At 36.5% G+C, this 21300-nt stretch overlaps 1 protein-coding gene across 1 annotated transcript in view; it reads right to left on the minus strand.

Annotated features, from left to right (window-relative positions):
- Positions 1 to 21300, minus strand: part of WDR41 (WD repeat domain 41) — a 49936-nt gene that overhangs the window by 4346 nt on the left and 24290 nt on the right. The window contains 6 exon segments of the mRNA XM_049766098.1: positions 253 to 374; positions 9249 to 9433; positions 13831 to 13941; positions 14782 to 14844; positions 16808 to 16919; positions 19171 to 19239. Of these exon segments, the coding sequence (XP_049622055.1) occupies positions 253 to 374; positions 9249 to 9433; positions 13831 to 13941; positions 14782 to 14844; positions 16808 to 16919; positions 19171 to 19239 (662 nt within the window).

Consider the following 21300-nt stretch of genomic DNA (forward strand, 5'->3'; position numbering starts at 1 on the left):
CTCCATCCCTGGGCCTCTAAACTAACTCTTCTTAAAATAAAATTCAATGTATTTCATTCAAGCACAGTTCCTTGTAAATTTTGTGATCCTCAACACAGCCTTTTCTGCTAGACACAGAACCCACCAAGTGTTCTCCACTTTTAGAAGAGAAGAAGAATTGGTCAGGCCACAAGTTGGGCAAGTGTCCGCTAGAGATATTACACCCAGAGAATACGAATCTCCTCCCTCTGTAGAACTGATGAGTACAGCTACCTGTTGGGCAGTTTGGCGATGTGCAAGACATTTGAGTCATGTGCAGTTTTCTGGCAGGCAATCACACACTTCATTGGAAGGTTATACACGTATAAGCCCCGTCCAACTGCAGCAAACACATTCTGGGGGGGTGGAGAATTCAGAAATGATCATGAAACTTGTACTTAGTGAGGATGATAGCCCTCCCACCTCTGAGTGACAACAGAAAGTCTCTGTCATGGCCTAGACTCCTACCCGTCAGTCCACATTACTGGACTGCTCTGGCCACCAAAACCTGCTGAGGTATATCCTAAGTTTTTACTCATTTAACACCATATCCTTGGGAAATTACTTAGGTTTTTTTGCTCAGAAAACGTAAGCAAGGTGCCAGAGCAATAGTACATCTGGTAGGTTGTTTGCCTTGCATGCAACTGACCCAGGTTCAATTATTATCATCTCATACTGTTCTCTGAGCACTGCCAGGATTGACCCCTGGGCACAGAGCCATGAGTAAGTAATGCTGAGGGTTGTCCAAAACAAAGAAAAAAGGAAGAAAGAAAATATAAGCCATATAAATGATACCATATAGCTTAAGTAATTAAGAGACTTATAAAGGATAGAGAAAAAGAACATAATCTGATTGTAAAGACCCTCTAAGGCTTAACAAAACCTTTCTGCTACTGTTTTTGCAGTGCAAAGGATTAAACTCAGGGTCTCTCATTCATAGCAAACATGCTCTACTCACTAACTACACAAAGCTTTACAAAAATTTTGCTTCAAGTGAAGTGCATTAGAGTAATTTTTCATACCTTAGTGCCAATATTGTCATCTAATACTTGCAGTGCTGCTTCACCAAGCTCACCCCCAGAGTGCCAGGATCCCTGTTATGCTAAAGTGATCCCTTCCTTCCTTCTATAAACCACATCTCAGAGTTATTTCCACTGGGAACGTCTAATCTTTTGCTTGATTCCTTATATTTCCTCCACCTTTCAATGAGATCATCTTATGTTTTTTTTTTCTTTCTGACTCATATCACTTCACATGACACCCTCAAATTTCATCCAAGTTTCAGAAAACTGCAAGATTTTATCTTCTTAGAGCATAGTCATTTAGAAATAACATTTTGGTTTTGGGCCACACCTAGTGGAGCTTAGGGTTTACTCTTGGCTCAATACGCAGAGTCCACTCTTAGTAGGGCTGGAGGGCCATATGTGATGCTGATGAAAACAGAAATTATTCTTTACTTTAATCTTTTAAACTTTAATATTTTGAAGAAAAAAATTTGGTTTCTGGGTCACATTCAGCAGTGCTTTGGGGACCATATGAGGTACCAGGAATCAAACCCAAACTGACCTACGCAAAAACAAGTTCCCTACATGCTATACTCTCTCACCAACCCCTTCAACACATATTCTCATTTTAGCTTCACATTTCATCAAGATAGAAGAAGCAAATATTGTTTCCCAGATGAGCAACTTATAGTTCAAACAACATTGAAGTTATATACAAGGGAATAAAGAAATAGTACGGGGGGAAGATGCTTGCCATGTATGCAGCTGATCCCAGTCTGATATGATAGACTCAGCACCACATATGATCTCCTGAGTACCATTGGTTGTGGCCAAAGAATCATAGTTTTTGTAAAAGTTTTGTAAAGATTGGGTTACATCAAAATATAAAATATAAAGTAGATACTTAAATTAAAGTCATGTTGTAAACTAGACCCTTGCTTGGTAATTTGGCAATATGTAGGACACTGGAGTCAGTGCGGTTTTCTGGCAGGCAATTAATCACATGCTTAATTGGAAGGTTATACACATATAAACCCAATATACAAGTTTATACATGTATAAACACACATATACCACAAATATTGCACCATGCAGTTTCTGATTTTCTAAGTTACTAAAATATATGATAATGATCATCTTAGGATCATTTTTAATAAGTAACACATAATGCTTTCCATTCAAAATTCACACACACACATACACACACAGAGCCATTGCCTGATTTTTACCAGGATGATGATGAAAAGACTACAAACCCAACACTTTTAGATCTATAGTAATGGAGCCATAACATACCGCCAAGGCTCCATGGAGCCTAAATCTAGGTCAAAGGGAGCTAGACAGCTTGAGAAATCTCCCCACCTACCTCAAGGAACCAAGTAAACTCTGGCACAAGACCAGAGACAAGAAGCAGAGCACCAATTTTTGGCATGAAGAAGGGTCAGGGAAGGCCTGGAAAAAGCAGAAGCATGCAGCTTTCCTCTAAGTGAGAGCTTAAACTTTTTCTTTCCACTTGTTACCCCTTTTCATTTAAGAAATTTTATGTAACTACAGGCATATAGGTCAATAAGTTAGGCATATGAATCTGACATTTAGTCTTAATACATCATTTTTAAAATAATTAAAAACACCCTCCACAGTCAATCCCATTATGCTACCCCACGTAGGGTTCAAGTCGCAATTTAAGAACATAACCTCTAAACTGTACCCCTTCCATAAGCAACTATCAGCACATAGCACTCTAGCCCATCATCAACCTTGCCCCTCTCATTCCCCCATCAAAGCCATATAAACAAAGAATCTCAACTCTAAGCAAAAAGCACCACCTACAGGAAAACAAAAGATGCTAACCCAGGTATAAGCAGAAAATGTAAGCAAAAATTTACCAATCAATCACTGTAAAAATGAGATGGAATTCCTTAAAAATAACAAATACTATGTCACACAATTTGAGAATAAAGCCAACTATTTGGAAGTGCCATCATGATGAAACTTAAGTTAGAAAATCTCAAAAACAAAGAAGATGTCAAAAACAAAAACTAAACAAATGCTGTTGCCATGTCTGTACCAGGCCAGCTCCACAAGCTGAATTTATTCTTGAAAGAGATGAAACCAAGCCGTGAAAATATTATGGGTGCACTGGTCACACAATTAAATGCTCCACCCTGCTGAAACCATGTCTGTGGTGCCTGTTACCCACAATTGCCATCTTGCCAATGGTCCTGCTTCACCACTCTTCTACAGCTCTCTGCAGAGACTCCAATCTGACCAAATTTCCAGGTATGCCAGTATTTAGGATGATATCACCAGGACTTTTCTTTTGGAGTAAGTGCAGACAACTTCCCCCTGCCTTCTCATACTTCTATAAAACCCGACAGCTGAAAACACACCCCACAAAAGCCATAGTATCAGCAATAGTGCTTGGAATTCCTGGACAACTCTATTTTTGTTTAATATTGTCAGAACCTTAAGAACAAAGCAACTTAGATGCCTATGTGTATCTGAAGCCAACTACTGTTAAGAAACAAAAAAAGTAACAAAGTGATCAACAAGAATTTACTAAATTTCCTGACAGTTACTTAATGACCTAATTGGAGATACAGTGATTTTCAAAAATTTTCTTGTTGTTATAACCTTTTCTTTCTTTTTTAAATTAACTTCTCTCCCACTTGCCTGGAAATAAATGTAATCTGACCAATTATGTCAACTATGTGACACATGTTTTTTTAATAAAGTAAATTTTAAAAATATATAAGAGCACAGTGCCAGAAAAATAGTTCAGCAGGTAGGGCATTGCCTTGCACACAGCCAACCTAGGTTTAATCCCCAGCACTCTATAAGGTTCCCAAAACTCTGCTAGGAATGATCCCTGAGCCCAGAGTCAGAAGTAATCCTTGAACACTGCCAGGTATGGACAAAAAATAAGACTATAAGACTACAAACACATAGAGTTCTTCATCCAGAGACTGAAAATATTTTAAAATTCCAAACAGATGCTGGACAGGAATATAGTGAGGGGTTAGAGAGACAGTTCAACAGGCTGAGCACATGCTTTGATTTGTGTTCAATACCTGGCCCTGTATATGGTTTCTCACCTGAATATCACTCAGTATGCCACCACTGCTCCCCAAAAATGAACACACTGAATGAAAGTCAATCTAATATGGGAATTATAAGTAGAGTCAATCGCATACAATATCTCAAATTAGGGAAAAATGACAGAAAATACTCAAAAAAGAAGTAATAGATTTAGGAAAAATAAATCCTATGACAAATATCAGGCTTCATTAGAAGAATGAAGGCATTTAGAAGATGGGAGAGAGAAGCAGCAAGACAATAATCAAAGAAGGAATAGTTGAGAATTTCCTAAACTTAAGAAAACAACTACCATCAAAGTCCAGGTAGCTGAGGAAACACCCATATTTCTAAAACCAGAATGACTTAAAACATCATTATTAAGTTACTAAAAGTCAATGATAGGCACATGCCAGATAGTACAATGTGTTTGGCCCTGAAGGCCCCCAAGCACTTCTGGATGGCTCAAGAAATTTTAGGGCCCTTGTATTGAGCCATTGGTTCACTAACCAAGAATCACCTGGAAGAGTCCTCAAGTCTCCTGATCACATGGGTGGCTCCCTCCTCCAAAAAAAAACAGTGTTAAAAAAATACAGTCTGGGCCCCATGAGATAGCACAGCGGTGTTTGCCTTGCAAGCAGCCGATCCAGGACCAAAGGTAGCTGGTTTGAATCCCAGTGTCCCATATAGTCCCCCGTGCCTGCCAGGAGCTATTTCTGAGCAGACAGCCAGGAGTAACCCCTGAGCATTGCCGGGTGTGGCCCAAAAACCAAAAAAAATAAAATTAATAATAATAAAATAAAAAATACAGTCTGTGAGACAGGAGAGAGTAACTTCCAAAAGCACCTCAATCAGGCTTCCACCAACCTTCTTAGCAGAAACCCTACTGTTCATTGAGCAAAATGACAGATAAAAGATAGAAACGGCCAGTTAAGAATTCTTTGCCCTACAAACTTATGTTAACATTAGATGAGAAATGGTTTAGTCAGAAAAGCAAAAGTTAAAAAGTGGGACTGGAATGATAGTGCAGCGGTAGGGTGTTTGCCTTGCATGAAGCTGACCTAGGACAGACCTCAGTTGGATCCCTGGCGTCCATCCCATATGGTCCCCCAAGCCAGGAACAATTTCTGAGCACATATCCAGAAGCAACCCCTGAGCATCACCGGGTATGCCCCGCTCCCCCAAAAAACAAGTTTAAAAAGTTCCAAAAACAAAACTGTCCTATAAGGAACATGAAAAATAAAATACAAAAGGACACAAAACCTCAAGAAAGGTGATAAACAGTAATATAGAAACATAATATGAACAATAGTATGAGACAACAACATAACACAAAAGGTGAAGAAAAGGATAATCTTTATAGTCTAATGATAACAACTAAACAGAGGTACATAAAAAAGACAATTTTAGATAAAGTAAGTTTGATATAACCTCTTGGTAAACACATTTGTTTGTCCAAAGCTCCAAAATTCAAGATAATTTAATGCTAAATACAATTAGAAATATAAATACCTATGAACTAGCATTTCTACTCCAGTATTAATCTGAAGTAGTATAAAAACAGTATTTCAAAAGGCCATTTGTAGCCTTATGCTCACAGAAGCATTATTCACACTAAAGTATGAATTCAATATAAGTGCCCACTAACAAGATAACTAGAGAAGTTATAGCACATATTGTCTACTGCTCTGCTACTTTTTAAAAGCCATGAAATTATTCTGCTTCTGGCAACAAAATTGATGAACCTTAAAGTGACATACTAAATGAAATAAGAACATGAAAGGAAATTATTGGATGGTTTTAGTCATGTAGAATATAAATAGCTAAAGCAAAAAAAAAAAAGTCACCAAAAATAACAAATTAAATCCTAGACTTAGGGGCCGGAGCAGTGGTGCAAGCGGTAGGAGGTTTGCTTTGCACATGGTAACCTAGGATGGACCACAGTTTGATCCCCCAGCATCCCATAAGGTCTCTCAAGCCAGGAGCAATTTCTGAGCACATAGCCAGGAGTAATCACTGAGCGTCACCGGGTGTGCCCCCCAAACAAAACAAAACGAAAAACCAAAACAAATAGGGTCTTCTCAACTTTAATTTAAATACTGCTGGAAACAGAATGAAGAAAATTGGTGGTGGCATTGTTGCCGAACCAAACACTTTGGTAGCCAATGAGTGATCAGAAAAGAGTGGCAATAATCTCTTTGCTTACCTCCCAGGGTTCTGATAAAAAGATCATCAAGAATATTTTTTATTATGTGTGGCCTAAAAATAAACTCTCATCTCCCCCCCATCTTCTGTCACCAAGAATATTTGTTATTATATGTGGCCTAAAAACAAACTCTCTTCTCTCTCTCTCTCTCTCTCTGTCTCTGTCTCTTTCTCTCTCTCTCTCTCTCTCTCTCTCTCTCTCTCTCTCTCACTCTCTCTCTCTCTCTCTCTTTCTCTCTCTCTCCTTCCCTCCCTCCCACCCCCCTCTCTCAATCCTAGACTTGGTAAAAACTATGCTATCTACTGAAAGAAATAGGAAAAAAATGGACTCAGGTAAATTAGTAAAGTAGGCGAGTGGTACAGCTATATATCCAAACCACAGAGTCAACAACTCTAAAAACAAAATATCCAAACAACAACATCCAAACTTTAAAATGTGCCTGTCAAGATGGTAGACATGAGGAAAAGAAAGAACTTGGGAATACTGGTAGAGGGACAAATGCTAGAACATATATCTAAAAATCAACGATCAATAACTTTGTCAATTTTAGCTCCTTAATAGAAAAAACTTTTAATTAAAAAATAAAAGATGCAATTTGGGGGCCAGAGAGATAGCATGGAGGTAAGGCATTTGACTTTCATGCAGGAAGTCATCGGTTCGAATCCCAGCGTTCCATATGGTCCCCCATGCCTGCCAGGAGCAATTTCTGAGCCTGGAGCCAGGAATAACCCCTGAGCACTGCTGGGTGTGACCCAAAAACCACAAAAAAAAAAAAAAAAAGATACAATTTGGCATCAGGAAAATTCAAAAATACAATATAGATAAATGATGGCTTTTGGCCTTTTCACACCTGTGGACTATCACTGGCCAACATGGCAGCATTGAAAACCAGATACTTAAAATTATAGATGAATCTTTTAGGTATTTAAGTCAAAACTTAGTTTCTATTTTTTATGATCCTATGTTTTTATCAAATATATTTTTTCAAAATGAATTTAGAATACAAAAACCACAATTATTTGCTCTATTCTTATCCTATTCATTTGCTGCTTTCTCTTTTTTAAGCAAAAGAAATGCAAAGGAAAACACATTCTCTTAAAATGATATGTTTTCTTTAAAATTTTTATAATCACATTTAAAACAAGTATCCCCTCTTTAAACGTATTTCCTAGCCCTGAACTTAAAAGAGTTGTTAAAATCAGAGCCAAGATTCATTCATTCATTGGTACTCATCTCTTACTACAAAATGATGTAAATAAAATACTTCAAGAGCATAAAAGCATACAAACTGAATGCAGTGATTATCAAACTATTATCTTGCCCAGGATGCCCCCCCCAAAAAAAGCCCAAACTCATAAAATTATTTTTCTCTATAGAAACTGCACCAGACTGCACCCAAAATATTTCTTTAATTTTCCCCACCCCTACCCTTTATTTTGGCTTCTAGGAGTCCCAAATGGTTCTTAGGGGTCATTACTGATAGTAACTGGGGAAGCATGTGATGCAAGAGATCAAAGCCAGCACTCTAGCCCTTTGAGCTATCTCTCCAATCCAAAATGTTTCTTTTTTTTTTTAATAATATCTTTATTTAAGCACCATGATTACAAGCATAACTGTAGTTGGATTCCAGGCATAAACAGAACACCGGCTTCACCAGTGCAACATTCCCACCACCAATGCCCCCATCTCCCTCCTCCCCTTGCCTGTATTGAGATAGGCATTCTACTTCTCTCACTCATTAACATTGTCATGATAGTTGTTAGTGTAGTTATTTCTCTAACACACTCAACACTCTTTGTGGTGAGTCAGTCCTTCCAGCCCTCATCTCTATTGTCTCAGGGCATTATTACAATAATGTCTTTTATTTTTCTTAAAACCCATAGATGAGGGGCCAGAGCAATAGCACAGCTGTAAGGCATTTGCCTTGCAGGCGGCCAACACCGGACAAATCCTGGTTCAAATTCCCAGCATCCCACATGGTCTGCCGAGCCTGCCTGGAGCAACTTCTGAGCACAGAGCTAGGAGTAATTCCTGAGCCCCACCGGGTGTGACCCAAAAAACAAAACAAAACAAAACAAAACAAAACATAGATGAGTGAGTCTATTCTATGTCTATCTCACTCCCTCTAACTCATTTCACTCAGCATAGTAGTTTCCATGTGCATCCATGTATAGGAAAATTGCATGACTTCATCTCTCCTGATGGCTGCACAATATCCCATTGTGTATATGTATAACAGTTTCTTTAGCCATTCATCTGTAGAAAGGCAACCAAAATGTTTCTTTTTTTTTTTGTTTTTTTCCGGCCACATTCATTTGATGCTCAGGGGTTATTCCTGGCTATGCGCTCAGAAATTGCCCCTGGCTTGGGGCATATTGGACCATATGGGACGCCAGGGGATTGAACAGCGATCCTGATCCTTGGCTAGCGCTTGCAAGGCAGACACCTTATGTCTAGCGCCACCTCGCCGGCCCCCCAAATGTTTCTTAAAACAATTTTAATCATTATTCCCAAAGACTATGAATTATTTAGTACTACCCAAAATAACAGTACATTGTTAAAATCTATGACAATATAATCCTTCCTCACCTCGAGAATAGGAGTAAATTATAATGCAATTGAAGTAGTTTTCAAAAAAACATAAAAATATTTCAATGCGTGATTTGAACATAGGCATTAATACCCTTTTATGTCCAACATGAGATTAAGCCTTAAAAATTAGTAAGGGCTTTGCTGAAAATGGAAGTTTGGGGAATAGAGAGATAGGACAAGAGTTAAAGCACTAGCCTTGCATATGGCCACCCTGATACAATCCCAAAACACCATTATGATCCATGAGCAATACAAGTAGAGACCCCTACCCTAGCCTAGAGCCCTGCCAGTGTGGCCAAACTCCTCTTTATGAAAATAAAAATAAGGAAGTTTGTAGACTCTGTTTTTTTTACCTCTTCATCCCAGGTGAAGTGATGAATAGAAATGTCATTTGTTTTTTGACAGAGTTTTATTTCTTGTTGACTGTCTAGCTGTGGAGACGGATCCCAGAAGTTGCGCTCACAAGCCTGTACAGTCCAGTCCAGGATATCCCAAATGATCAGTTCTCCAATAAGGGAGCCGGTTACAAAACTCAAATCTAGAAAGAGTTCCTCTGTTAGTTTTTTGTAATCGTGATTGAAGATTTTAATAGGCTCACAGTAAAAGTGAATGCACTGCCTAGAAAAAAAATGCACTACATAAATCCACAATAATCCATTCAATGTGGAGGTACCTAGACAATCAAACAAGGTAGGTAAAGATTAGGATTTTCTTAGTATGTGGTGATGACTACATTTCAATTCAAAGAAGACAAACTTCATGCAGGAATATTTGATTATTTGGGGAATATAAATTAAAAAAAATCCCCAAATACCTTGAATTATGTTTGTTTATGTACTGGCACTTTCCATTTTTTCTATCAGTCTTACAATGTTACCATATTGACAACATTTATGACACCATATGAAGGCTTTTCATGCAACAAGCAATTGAAAAACACCAGTTGTGTGGCCTATGGTTTAATTAGAGCTGATCAGCTTCCACAGGTAAATCTGTCCAGTTGTAAACTGAAGTTCCCAGGATTCCGCCTCTGACTCAATTTCCCCAGAAAGTTGGACAACAGTTTATTGATTATCAGTTTTCCATAAAAGGATATGATCAAGGATTCAAAGAAGAAATGCAAATGAAAAGTACTAAGAAAAGGAGGAAAGTCTCAATGATCTTTCTGAGCCACATTCTCTCTATATGTGCAATTAAAAATTCCATACTAATAGAGGTTCTGGAGCAATAGTACAAACCAGATTCAATACTGGCATCACATATAATTCTCAAGCCCTGCCAGAGTGGTCCCTGAGTGCAGATCAAGGAGGAATTCCTTAGCAACACAGGGTATGGTGCCAAAACAACGAAGATCCAACAATACTAACAGAATTTTTATTAAGTATTCATGAAGTTATAATAAATATCTTAACATTCCAAGAGTTTGGAAGCATGTGCTTGCACACAAACACACTTTCACACGTACCAAAATAAGCTCACATACAATTTCACTTACAATAAAATAAGTTTCACATGGATTGCAAGGTTAAAGGTAAAAATTGGTAGGTCTTAAGATAAATACTTTTGTATGACGAAAACGTGCTAAGGAACTCTAGGAGGTAGAACTGGGAAAAGATGATGTGAATAAATATCTATTGAGCAAAATAATCATTTACATGACAAAATTTGAGAAAATTAGCAACTTAAATGACAAAATAAATTTATTATACTTGATAAATAAGTTCTTAGATGTCCCCAAGATCAAAATAAACAATCCAAGAGGATAAAAAGCAAAGGAACTGAAGAAGAAAAAGTATATATAAGTTAATGGTACAACTAGTCAATAAACTAGTATTCAACTTTCATAGTAAACATATAAACATAAGGCTATAAGATATTCCTTACTGAGTTGCACATGACAAAAGATTATAAAATACCCAGTGCTGTCAAAAGAATAAGAGATTCAGCACATTTATACACCGTAGCCCTGTACAAACTGATATAAATGATTCAAACTTGGTAATATAGATCAAACCCAGAGGGAAAATGAATTTATTGATCCAACAATTTTACTTCTGGGAATTTCTGAGGAAAAGTACATTATAGACATGTATGTAAAGAGATATATCTTATATATATTTAATACATGCTATTAAATATGGATATAATAAAATATAATTAGTAACTGAACAAGACAGTGATAAAAATAAATTAGTAATTCTGGTTTTTTTGTTTGTTTGTTTTTGGGCCACACCCATTTGATGCTCAGGGGTTACTCCTGGCTAAGTGCTCAGAAATTGCCACTGGCTTGGGGGGACATATAGACGCCGGGGGATCGAACTGCGGTCCTTCCTTGGCTAGCGCTTGCAAGGCAGATACCTTACCTCTAGTGTCACCTCACCGGCCCCAAATTAGTAATTCTGTTGCTAGATTTAAGTTTCAAGGTATTTTAATGTTGACAGCTAAATTAATTTATGACTTATTATTATGAAATATTAACACACATTCACACATTCCTAGAAGGATACATATCCATTTTAAATACTAACAGTGGAACAATTTAAATCTTTATATCATACTTTCTCACTCTTCTATTATGATTAGGAATTATTTGTACTATAAGTTTGTAAAGCCTTAAAGGAAAAAAATTAGTAGGCAAACTAAGACACTTTACAAATTTATACTTAAAAATATTTAGCTCTGAGGTTGAAAATTATCTTTAAGAATTTTAATTATTACATATAAAACAGAAGTCAGGACTAAATAACCCAACCTAAATCTAGAAATCCAAATTCTAAATTAGATTCTGCTTGCTATTAGACATGTGATCTTAGGAAAGACATCTAACCTTTCTCTAGCTTAAATTTCTCATGCATTAAATAAAGATGGTTATAAAAGTCAAACTAAATAATATATGTTATCAATGGTTATCTTTGAGTTGATGGCACTATCTTGAGTCCCTGATAATATTCTATTTTAAACACAGTAATAAAACATCAAGTTATTTGTGAGCTAGGAATATATAGTTGAATAATTATGATTTAATTATTTCATATAGTAAATAAATCAGCAGGACAGAAATCACTAAAAACCAAACAAATAATCTCTTAGGAATAAAGAACTCCCTAACAATAATCTTTTATGTATTTACATACACAATTTTAATCCTATTTTAGTAATATTTTAATCCGTTTTTTCTGTAGTTATTAACACAGGCTATACAGATTCACCCAGTAAAGAAACAAAATATTCTTCTCATTTTAATGGTAGAAAGTTAAAGCAGTAATAATCTTTCTATGACCTTCCTTTCCATTCCAATTACCCCACTCCCATTTCACTCAAAATACAAAAGAACCAAGATTCTTCTGCGTGTGTCATAGCAGAGTCAGCCTAACCTAAGTGCATAGTTATCTGTTCTGACTGACATCCCAAGCTGCTTTGATTCTCATGGATGTAACTGAAGTATAGTATTAGTGCTTGGCTAAAACTATTAGTTATAAAAGGTGTCAAGTCAGGATTAGTACCGGCCTCCCAGTCCTGACACTCGGACAGAGGCTGCTCACCATCTGTTCCAGACTTTCAACTTAAGGCCAAACCTCTCCTCTGACAGAGTGGGTGATATAAGATGCTATTTTATTTGAAAGTGAATTCATTAAATCTCATGAATTGTAACTTGTGATCCTATCGGCCATCTGATATCAAATTTACCACATAAGAGGTATTCATAAGTATCATGCATAAATCAAAGTAGGATGTCTGGCAAATGGACAACTGTACCCATGTAGAAAGACAAGATTTATTTTAGCTGTGTGCTAATTTTGAAGATTCGTTAATTATAATAACCATTGCCTTAAATCCTACTCATTTTACTACTGCATTTAAGATGCTACATGGTCTACAAAAGACAAACCAGTCAGAACCATTTGCCAAAAATACTGAAATTCTACTAAACAATTAAACATTAGTCCATGAGAAGGCATTTTTGTACTGTGCTTTTGTATTACTTGGATATATCCCTAGGAGTGGCATAGCTAGGTCACATGGGATCTCTATTTCCAGTTTTTTTTAGGAATCTCCATATTGTTGCCTTCTGCACACTTATATATTCATATAATATTTAAAACAGCCAGAATCTGGAACAACCCAGATGCCCAAAAGCAGATGAGGGGCTAAAGAAACTGGTTCATATACATAATGGAATACTATGCAACTGTCAGGAAAAATGAAGTCATGAAATTTTCCTATACATGGATGGACATGGAAACTATTATGCTGAATGAAATAACTCAGAGGGAGAGAGATAGATACAGAATAGTCTCACTCATCTGTGGAATTTAAGAAAAATAAAAGACATTATTGTAGTAACACCTAGAGACAACAGAGATGAGGACTGGAAGGACTGGCCCATGATATGAAGCTTACCACAAAGAGCGGTGAGTTCAGTTAGATAAATAACTATTCTAACAACTATCATGACAATGGTAGTGAGAGAAATAGAATGCCAGTCTCGAATACAGGCAGGGGGTAGGTGAGGAGGGAGTTGGGGGGCATTGGTGGTGAGAAGGCTGTACTGGTGAAGGGGGTATTCTTTTTATAACTGAAACCCAACTACAAACATGTTTGTAATCATGGTGCTTAAATAAAGATATTGTTTAAAAAGGGAGGGGGGAAGAGCCCACGAGAATCAGCCATTTATCACTAAGTTATAAACTAAGGTAATTATGCTCTACGCCATCACCTCTACCTCTACCTAGTCTACTCTTCTCCTAATGCCTCAATTTTAGAACCATAATCTAAGACACTTGCTCAGTTCCCCTGGCGTCACCTCAGAATATAAAAGGCTTCCAATCCCTCCTACTTCAAAGCATTATTTAAGCAATAAAAAATTCCAGAATCTTAAAACAAAACAAAAATTCAGGAGGTTAACACATACAAACATGTACACAATGAGCTCACCATTGACATTAACCAATGAAAGAATAATATCCTGGTGATCAAGGAGACGCTGAACTTCAAGGATATTCCATTCTTGTGATTCTTCTGTGGGTGCTACCAACCTAAAAATTACTAAATGAGAAGACATAATTTTATTAAGATGGTCAAAGAAGATAAAAACCTGCCCTAGATCAAAATTCAAACACACCATTAATTAAGGACAGGTAGGGGCAGTAGTAGTGTAGTCCAGCAAGTAGGGTACTTCCTTTGCATGCAGCCAACATAGGTTCAACACCAGCATACCATATGATCCCCCCAAATCTGCCAAATTTGATCCTGAGTGCAAAGCCAATAGTTAAGGCTTGACCATTGCTAGGTAGTCCCCAAAACAAAGCCAAAATAACATACACAAAGAAATAAATACCAAAAATACTGAAATGCCAGCCTCTAAAGAGAGCCTTACCACATGACTTTTAAAATATTTTTCAGGGGGCCAGAGTGATAGCACAGTGGGTAGGACACTTGCTTTCCACGCGTCTAACCTGGGTTCGATCCCTGGCAACTCATATGGTCCCCCAAGTCTGCCAGGACTGATTTCTGAACACTGAACCAGGAGTAACCCAAGTGCCACTGGTGTGGCCAAAAGATGCTATTTTTTTTTTCAAATGCTTTAGATGTTTGTAACAATCTTTTAATATCCTAATTACTAATATCCCTAGAAAGGATGGGAGCTTCAGGATGGGTGGCCAGGAGAATCAGCCCTACTTGTCTATATTAGATCTAGTGTAAGAAAAAACCTGACCTGACATTTCTAAAATGTTTCAATCCCATTATCACTTCATAACCCCCAAAAGTCAAAATGGAGGTAAGGACAGATGTCCCTTAAATGAAAAAAGAAAAATTAATCAGTCTTTCCAAAATGTACATTACAAATTTAGTCTAGAATTTTAAGGAATAAAGAGCCATACTTACTCAGTTCCCTGCCAACTGCTGCAACAACACAGTTCTTAGGTATTTCTATCAAAGCACTGATTCCTTAAAAAAGTATATGAGACAAAGGTCAAAATATTTTCTTCAAGGATTACACAGAAAACAGAACATATCAGTGATTTCTCTTAAATGGGATGGTAACAATAAAGCGGAATTAGCTGCATCAAACTTCCTAACTTGTTTTATGGAAAATGAGTGTGCGTGAAGCAGGTGAGATTTTTGGAACACTTTACTGAATTATTGATTTATTATGGAGTACAACTGCCGAATTGGCAATTATATTACATAAATAACTCAACAACTGGCAAAATAACTCACTTGCCCACACTAGGAGTTGTGCTACAGTCATGAACTTCTTCAGGAGGAATCATGGCTAGCTCAAATGTGATGTAAGACTGATATTTTCAGTGTAAACTGGAGAAGGTGTGCGCGCTCTGTCAGTTAAAGGAGTTAGCCAGCAGTCAAGAGCTGAGAAAATGGGCCTCCAAACTGTGTGTTTATTACCAACTAGTATAGTTACAGATTCCTTGTGTTAAGAGAATAAACAGGTTCAACATTTCATCACCTTTCCCTTATTCAATTAAAAAATTAGTAGTATATTTTTGTAGTTGAATCATGAGGTGATTTTATAATAATCTGTAAAATATGGTAGTTACTACTATTTTCAATAGAGTTTTAGAGTTTGATATATCAGGTATACAATCATCATGTGCTAGGCAAAAAGGCCTGCTAAACTTCATGTGGGTAATTTATGAGTTACATTTATAAAATATAAAATTTATGAGCTATATAGAATATAAAATTTATGAGTTACATTTATAAAATATTATACAAATTTATTTTATCACCCTACATAAGACAAGCACTGTTGATGTTTTTCCCACTCTGGATAAGTCCCTATTCTTTCTTGAACCCATATCTTTTTCTTTCTCTCCTCTTACATTACTCTAAATAAATTTGGAGTCAAAATTTTGGCAAATTTCTAGCCAATTTTTTTTGTCCATATAGGACTGTTTTAACATTATGCTTTAAATTTTTTTCTCATGTTCAAGGAAGAAAAGTTGGTGAAGGAAAAAATAAAAAAATAGAAATACAAGACAGGAGATTAGGACAGCAAGATAAGAACATTCAATTCTTTTGAAATGTTATCAACTTACTTATTAAAGAAAAACACTGAAAATTCAATAATCCAGAAAAATTCACAGAAAATATTGATTAAAAAAAAGGCCTTTGGGCTGGAGCGGTGGCGCAAGCAGTAGGGAATTTGCCTTGCATGCGCTAACTTAGGATGAATGTGGTTTGATCCCCCAGCGTCTAATATGGTCCCCAAGCCAGGAGTGTTTTCTAAGTACATAGCCAGGAGTAACCCCTGAGCATCACCAGGTGTGGCCCAAAAACCCAAACCAAACCAAAACAAAACAAAAGCCTGAATATCCTAAATTATAGTTCTGGTATATTATTGATTTATTATATTTATTTCTGTATTAGAATAGTTAGAATAGACTATTAAAATTAGAATTCTGAAAAAATTTAAAGTTTTTAAAAATAAGTTGTATATAAACTTTTCAGTAAAAACCATTTTAACTTGAGTATCCTAGACCATCTATTCAAAGTCCAATCACTCACAAATCAGGAACAAAAGGCTACTATAATCATAAAAAATGTGCTTGCAAACATCAATGCGCTCATCAAATTCAGTTTAGGAACTTGGCCCAGTACCAAAAAAAATATTTCTTGACAACTTTTGACAAATACTGTTAGAAGGGAAGTGAAAATCAGAATGGAGATCAGGGGTGTTAACCATCCTTCCAATTTGGGCTGGAAATAAATTTCACAAAACCCTAAGCATAAATTGGGGGAGTATGACTCCAATATAATCAAAAATGAAAAGAAAAAGTCCCTGCTTTGACTTCTGTATTCATGGAAAGTCTCTTTCAAGATCACTGCATCTTGGAAGACACTGTAGAATCTGCCAATCATTGTGGCAACAACTTGGATGTGTCTTTACCTGTATCAGAAAGGTGACTAGTCTTACACAGGAGATCGAATTTTCGGTTCCACACACACAAGTCATTCCCACCAGAGAGCCAAACATCTAGTCTCTGAAGAACAGTTAAACACTGGAAAATTCATGGGGAAAGTGTTACCAGCTTAGAAATCCAAGTATTCATTGTCAATGATACATATGTTCTGAAAATAAAATAAAGTATGTCTTCTCTATCCCTCAAGAGGTACTATCACTTACTTCCTCTTCCTCTTCTAAGTAGAACTGGGGGTTCTACTTAGTGGCCAGCTTCAAACAAATTAAATGTCACTGCAGGGACAGCATATGATTCAATGATAAAAAACCTGCAGGGGCTTCTGCCTTTCTGCTGGATCATTTGTTAAGGAAGAGACATGCATGTCCAGCTGCTGGAGAAAAATCCACAAGGCAAGTGAGAGCCTTGGGCACCAGTATGCAAAACGTGTGCTGCTCTCTGGATCCTCAATTCTATCAAGCTCAGGAGGTATGAGGACAAACCTCATGTTAAGCTTCTTTCTCATACTCATAAATTTGAAATTTTTTTTCTTTGAGGTAACTTGTTACTCAGTAATAGATAACACCTATACAGTTTAAAATAAGCTAGCTGCTTGGGAGATAGACTACACCTACCAATGCTCAGAGATTACTCCTGGCTCTACACACCAAGGAATCACTCCTGTTGGTGTTCAGCCTGGTCAGCCACATGCAAGGCAAGTACCCAACTCATTGTATTATGGCTCCAACCCCTAAAATGAGCTTTAGTTTAAAAGACAGTTAAAAATATGATCCTCTTAACAATCTCTTAATGTCTCCTAATTTTTGCCTTTAGGAAATGAATGTTCCAAAGACTAGAAATGTTCTTTTCCTTCAATAGTATTCTCCTTCCCACTGACATGAGCAAGGACTAGGGCAAGACAATATGAAAAGAAAAAAACCAAAACAGTAAAGGTTTTATGTGCTTCTCTAGCCTGAAAGTGATATAGCTTTTCAAACTGCTGGAATAAAATGAGCTGTAAATATTCAATGCCACTTATATTTCAATAGGTTCTACCCATTAACCCCTAAATCTATAATAGCAGTACTATGTTGTATTGCAAAGTAATATTTCACTATATCAATATACCCCTCACCAGTTATCAATTCATCAGTTACAGGACATTGTTTCAACTTTAAAGCTATAACAAACAACACTGCTAGAAATATTCATATTTTATATAACATGATTTTTATTTCTCTTGGAAATACCTATGAGTGAGAGAGTCTAACATTTTGGTAAGCAGCAAGATTTTTATTAGTATCTTTCTTCAAATCTACTAACATTAACAAAAGCAGTGCATGATATGGGGACATGTATAGTATGTTGTCTTTGTAAGAATCAAAATAATGTCTTATACAAATTTGTTTCTCCAATATAAATCACAATTCTTAACCTGTAATGAGTCCCAAAAACTACTACTTCACTATAAAATAAATAAACCTAATAATAACAGCCACTTAAGTACAAAAATCTTTTTGGAACAAAAATAATTAAGATGCCTTTATGACCTTCTAGAAAGCAGGGGATGAGAGGCAAATAATGCCATGTTTTAAGTTCAAAGCAATCTGACTACAATTGTTTTAAATAACTATATCTTCCTATTACCTACTAATACATAGTAGCACTACCTTTTTCCCTTTTTCCTTGCAATTAAATAAAATCACCCATTGACTTAATATTCAAATCCAAACATTATAATAGCTAGTAATAACATCCAAAAACTCAATCATAAAGGAGCCAAACAACTGCATGTGTGTGTGACAGAAATAATTTTAAAAACAGAATCTTGGGGCCGGAGAGATAGCATAGAGACAAGGCATATTGCCTCGCATGCAGAAGGTTGTGGTTCAAATTCTGGCATCCCATATAGTCCCCTGAGCCTGCCAGGAGCGATTTCTGAGCATAGAGCTAGGAGTAACCCCTGAGCGCTTCCGGGTGTGACCCCAAAACAAAACAAAACAAAACAAAGCAAAACAAACAAACAAACAAAAACAGAATCTGGGAAATTTTGGCCTAAATACAGTTGGCTGTGCCCTGAGCACCATTGACCACTGCCAGGATGGATGTGGGGGAATCCTCAGCACCATGTAGCTTGAATATCACCTTAGACAGGCCTGAGAAAGCACTGAAGCACAATTTGGTTGGCTGAGCTCTGCCAGGGTGGTCCCAAAACCCTTATGCAAGGTTTAGCAGAAAAAAGTAATGAAAAAAGAAAAACCCTATAAAACTAATTATCTCAACTTATTAAACCATTGGGAGGTAGGGAAGATAAAATTATTTCCAGCATAAAATAACTACTTATGATTTTTACCTTTACAGTGGACTGGAAGCATGATACTTGTTGAACTTGTCTGCCAGAATCACAATCCCAAACCTAGATCTATGTTAAGAAATAATTTCTAAACAGCATTTTAAAATCTTAATTGTGAGACAACATCATAAATATTATTCCTTTCAGTAGAAAACCTTTAAGTAAAGCAAGAAATATTTAGTGTTATAACTATTATAAAAATTATGACTATTATAAAATTATAAAAATAGCAAATATCCAATTTAGAGAAGGCCTATAATCTAAAATAAGTTAAGTTTCACAATCAAGTTCTTTGAAAAATCTTACCAGAATGGATGGTCAGAATATTGAATCTTTGAAGGCATTAAAATACTGCATTACTGGGTCAGAGTAATAGTACAGCAAGTAGGGAAACCAAGCCCAGGTTTGATCCCTGACATCCCCCATAGGTCCCTGAATCTGCTATGAGAATTCCTGAGTATAGATCCAGATGTAACCTGAGCATCGCTGGGTATGGACCAAAAACCAAATAAGTAAATAAAAACAAAATAAAATACTGCACAATGTAATTTTAAGGTTTATGGGGCTGGAGAAATAATACAGCTGGTGAGGTGCTTGCCTTGCAAGTGGCCAATCTAGGTTCAATTCCCGGCATCCCATGTGGTCTGATGAATACTGCCAAGAGTGATTCCTGAGTACAGAGCCAGGAGTAAAGGAGATACGGTCCTCGCAAATCCCCAAGAGAGTTTAGGGCCATGTGAGCATTCAAGGGGCAAGTCATGCAAGAGGCCCAGGTAAGATTCCCCAGCACATAAAGTTCCCCAGTAGTTCCCAAACACACTGGAGAGCAAGTCCTCCACCACAACACCATGTGTGCTCCCAAGTCAAGATAAAAGTAAAAGAAATTTTAAGGTTTATCCTCCAAAATAATCCATCACATTCTAATAAAGAGTGAGAATAGGTATTTATGCTTTAAAAAAAGTATTGTATCCGTTATAAAAACAATATTCGATGTGCATGGCAGTATTCTCTTCATATAAGTTACTTACTGCTATCCAGATTCAAGGAGACAGTAACAGCATATTCCTATTACCTTCATGCACAGTTTACATAATTGGAGAAAAATGTCCAAGCCTAGTCTCACTTAAGGAGTATAATAATTTTCAAATTTTTATAGCATTTCCCATGGTAACAAATGCATTACAAATAATGTCTAAAACATATTTGCATGAATACCATATAAATGTATAGTAAGTGCATGTGTATATACATAAAGTTGTCTTCAAAATTGTTGCCACTTAAAATTTTAAAATCCACCTTCAACATTTAGTTAATGAAGTGTGTTAATAGCAAAATCCAACAGAGTAAATTTAGAATGTATTCAGCAAGGAGTGATAGCAATTATTATAATTATTATTTGTTTTTTTTTGGGGGGGGATGGGTCACCCACAGCAGCGCTCAGGGGTTACTCCTGGCTCTATGCTCAGAAATCGCTCCTGGCAGGGTTGGGGGACCATATGGGATGCCGGGATTTGAACCACTGTCCTTCTGCATTCAAGGCAAACGCCCTACCTCCATGTCATCTCTCTGGCCCCAACAGCAATTATTTTTAACAAGGAAACTCATTTAGTAAAGGAAAAGATGATTTACAGACAAATTTTATACAGATACTATAGCAGAACTCTGTACTATAATAATAACTTTAATAATGCCTCTAAATAGTTACAGTACCTTAGCAATTTTTGAAAAGATTATGCAAAAATACGAGCTCTAGTTCATAAAATATCTGTCTCAATAGAGCGGTAATAAAACTATTCTAACCTAAACATTTGAATGATTTTTATGTTCTTGTTAATGCAACACTGTAATTACCACAAAATAGTTTATCCTCATCATTTAAACATTTTCTTGAATTGTTTACCTATTAGCAATCTGTCCAAAAATCATTTTCAGTTAATTCACTCATTTAAAGTATGTGATAAAGTATGTTTGGCTTATAGAAGTCTAGGAAACGCCTACTGATTTGGACTAAGCCCAAAATTTATTTCACTAGCTTCAAGCTATTTAAACAAAATTTTTAGATTAAAAACAGCCTTTTGAAAAGCTAATCTAACTAATGAAAGATTACTTATGCGTAGCATTTGGCTATGA

This window comes from Suncus etruscus, chromosome 2, assembly GCF_024139225.1.
Source record: "Suncus etruscus isolate mSunEtr1 chromosome 2, mSunEtr1.pri.cur, whole genome shotgun sequence".
NCBI lineage: Eukaryota > Metazoa > Chordata > Mammalia > Eulipotyphla > Soricidae > Suncus > Suncus etruscus.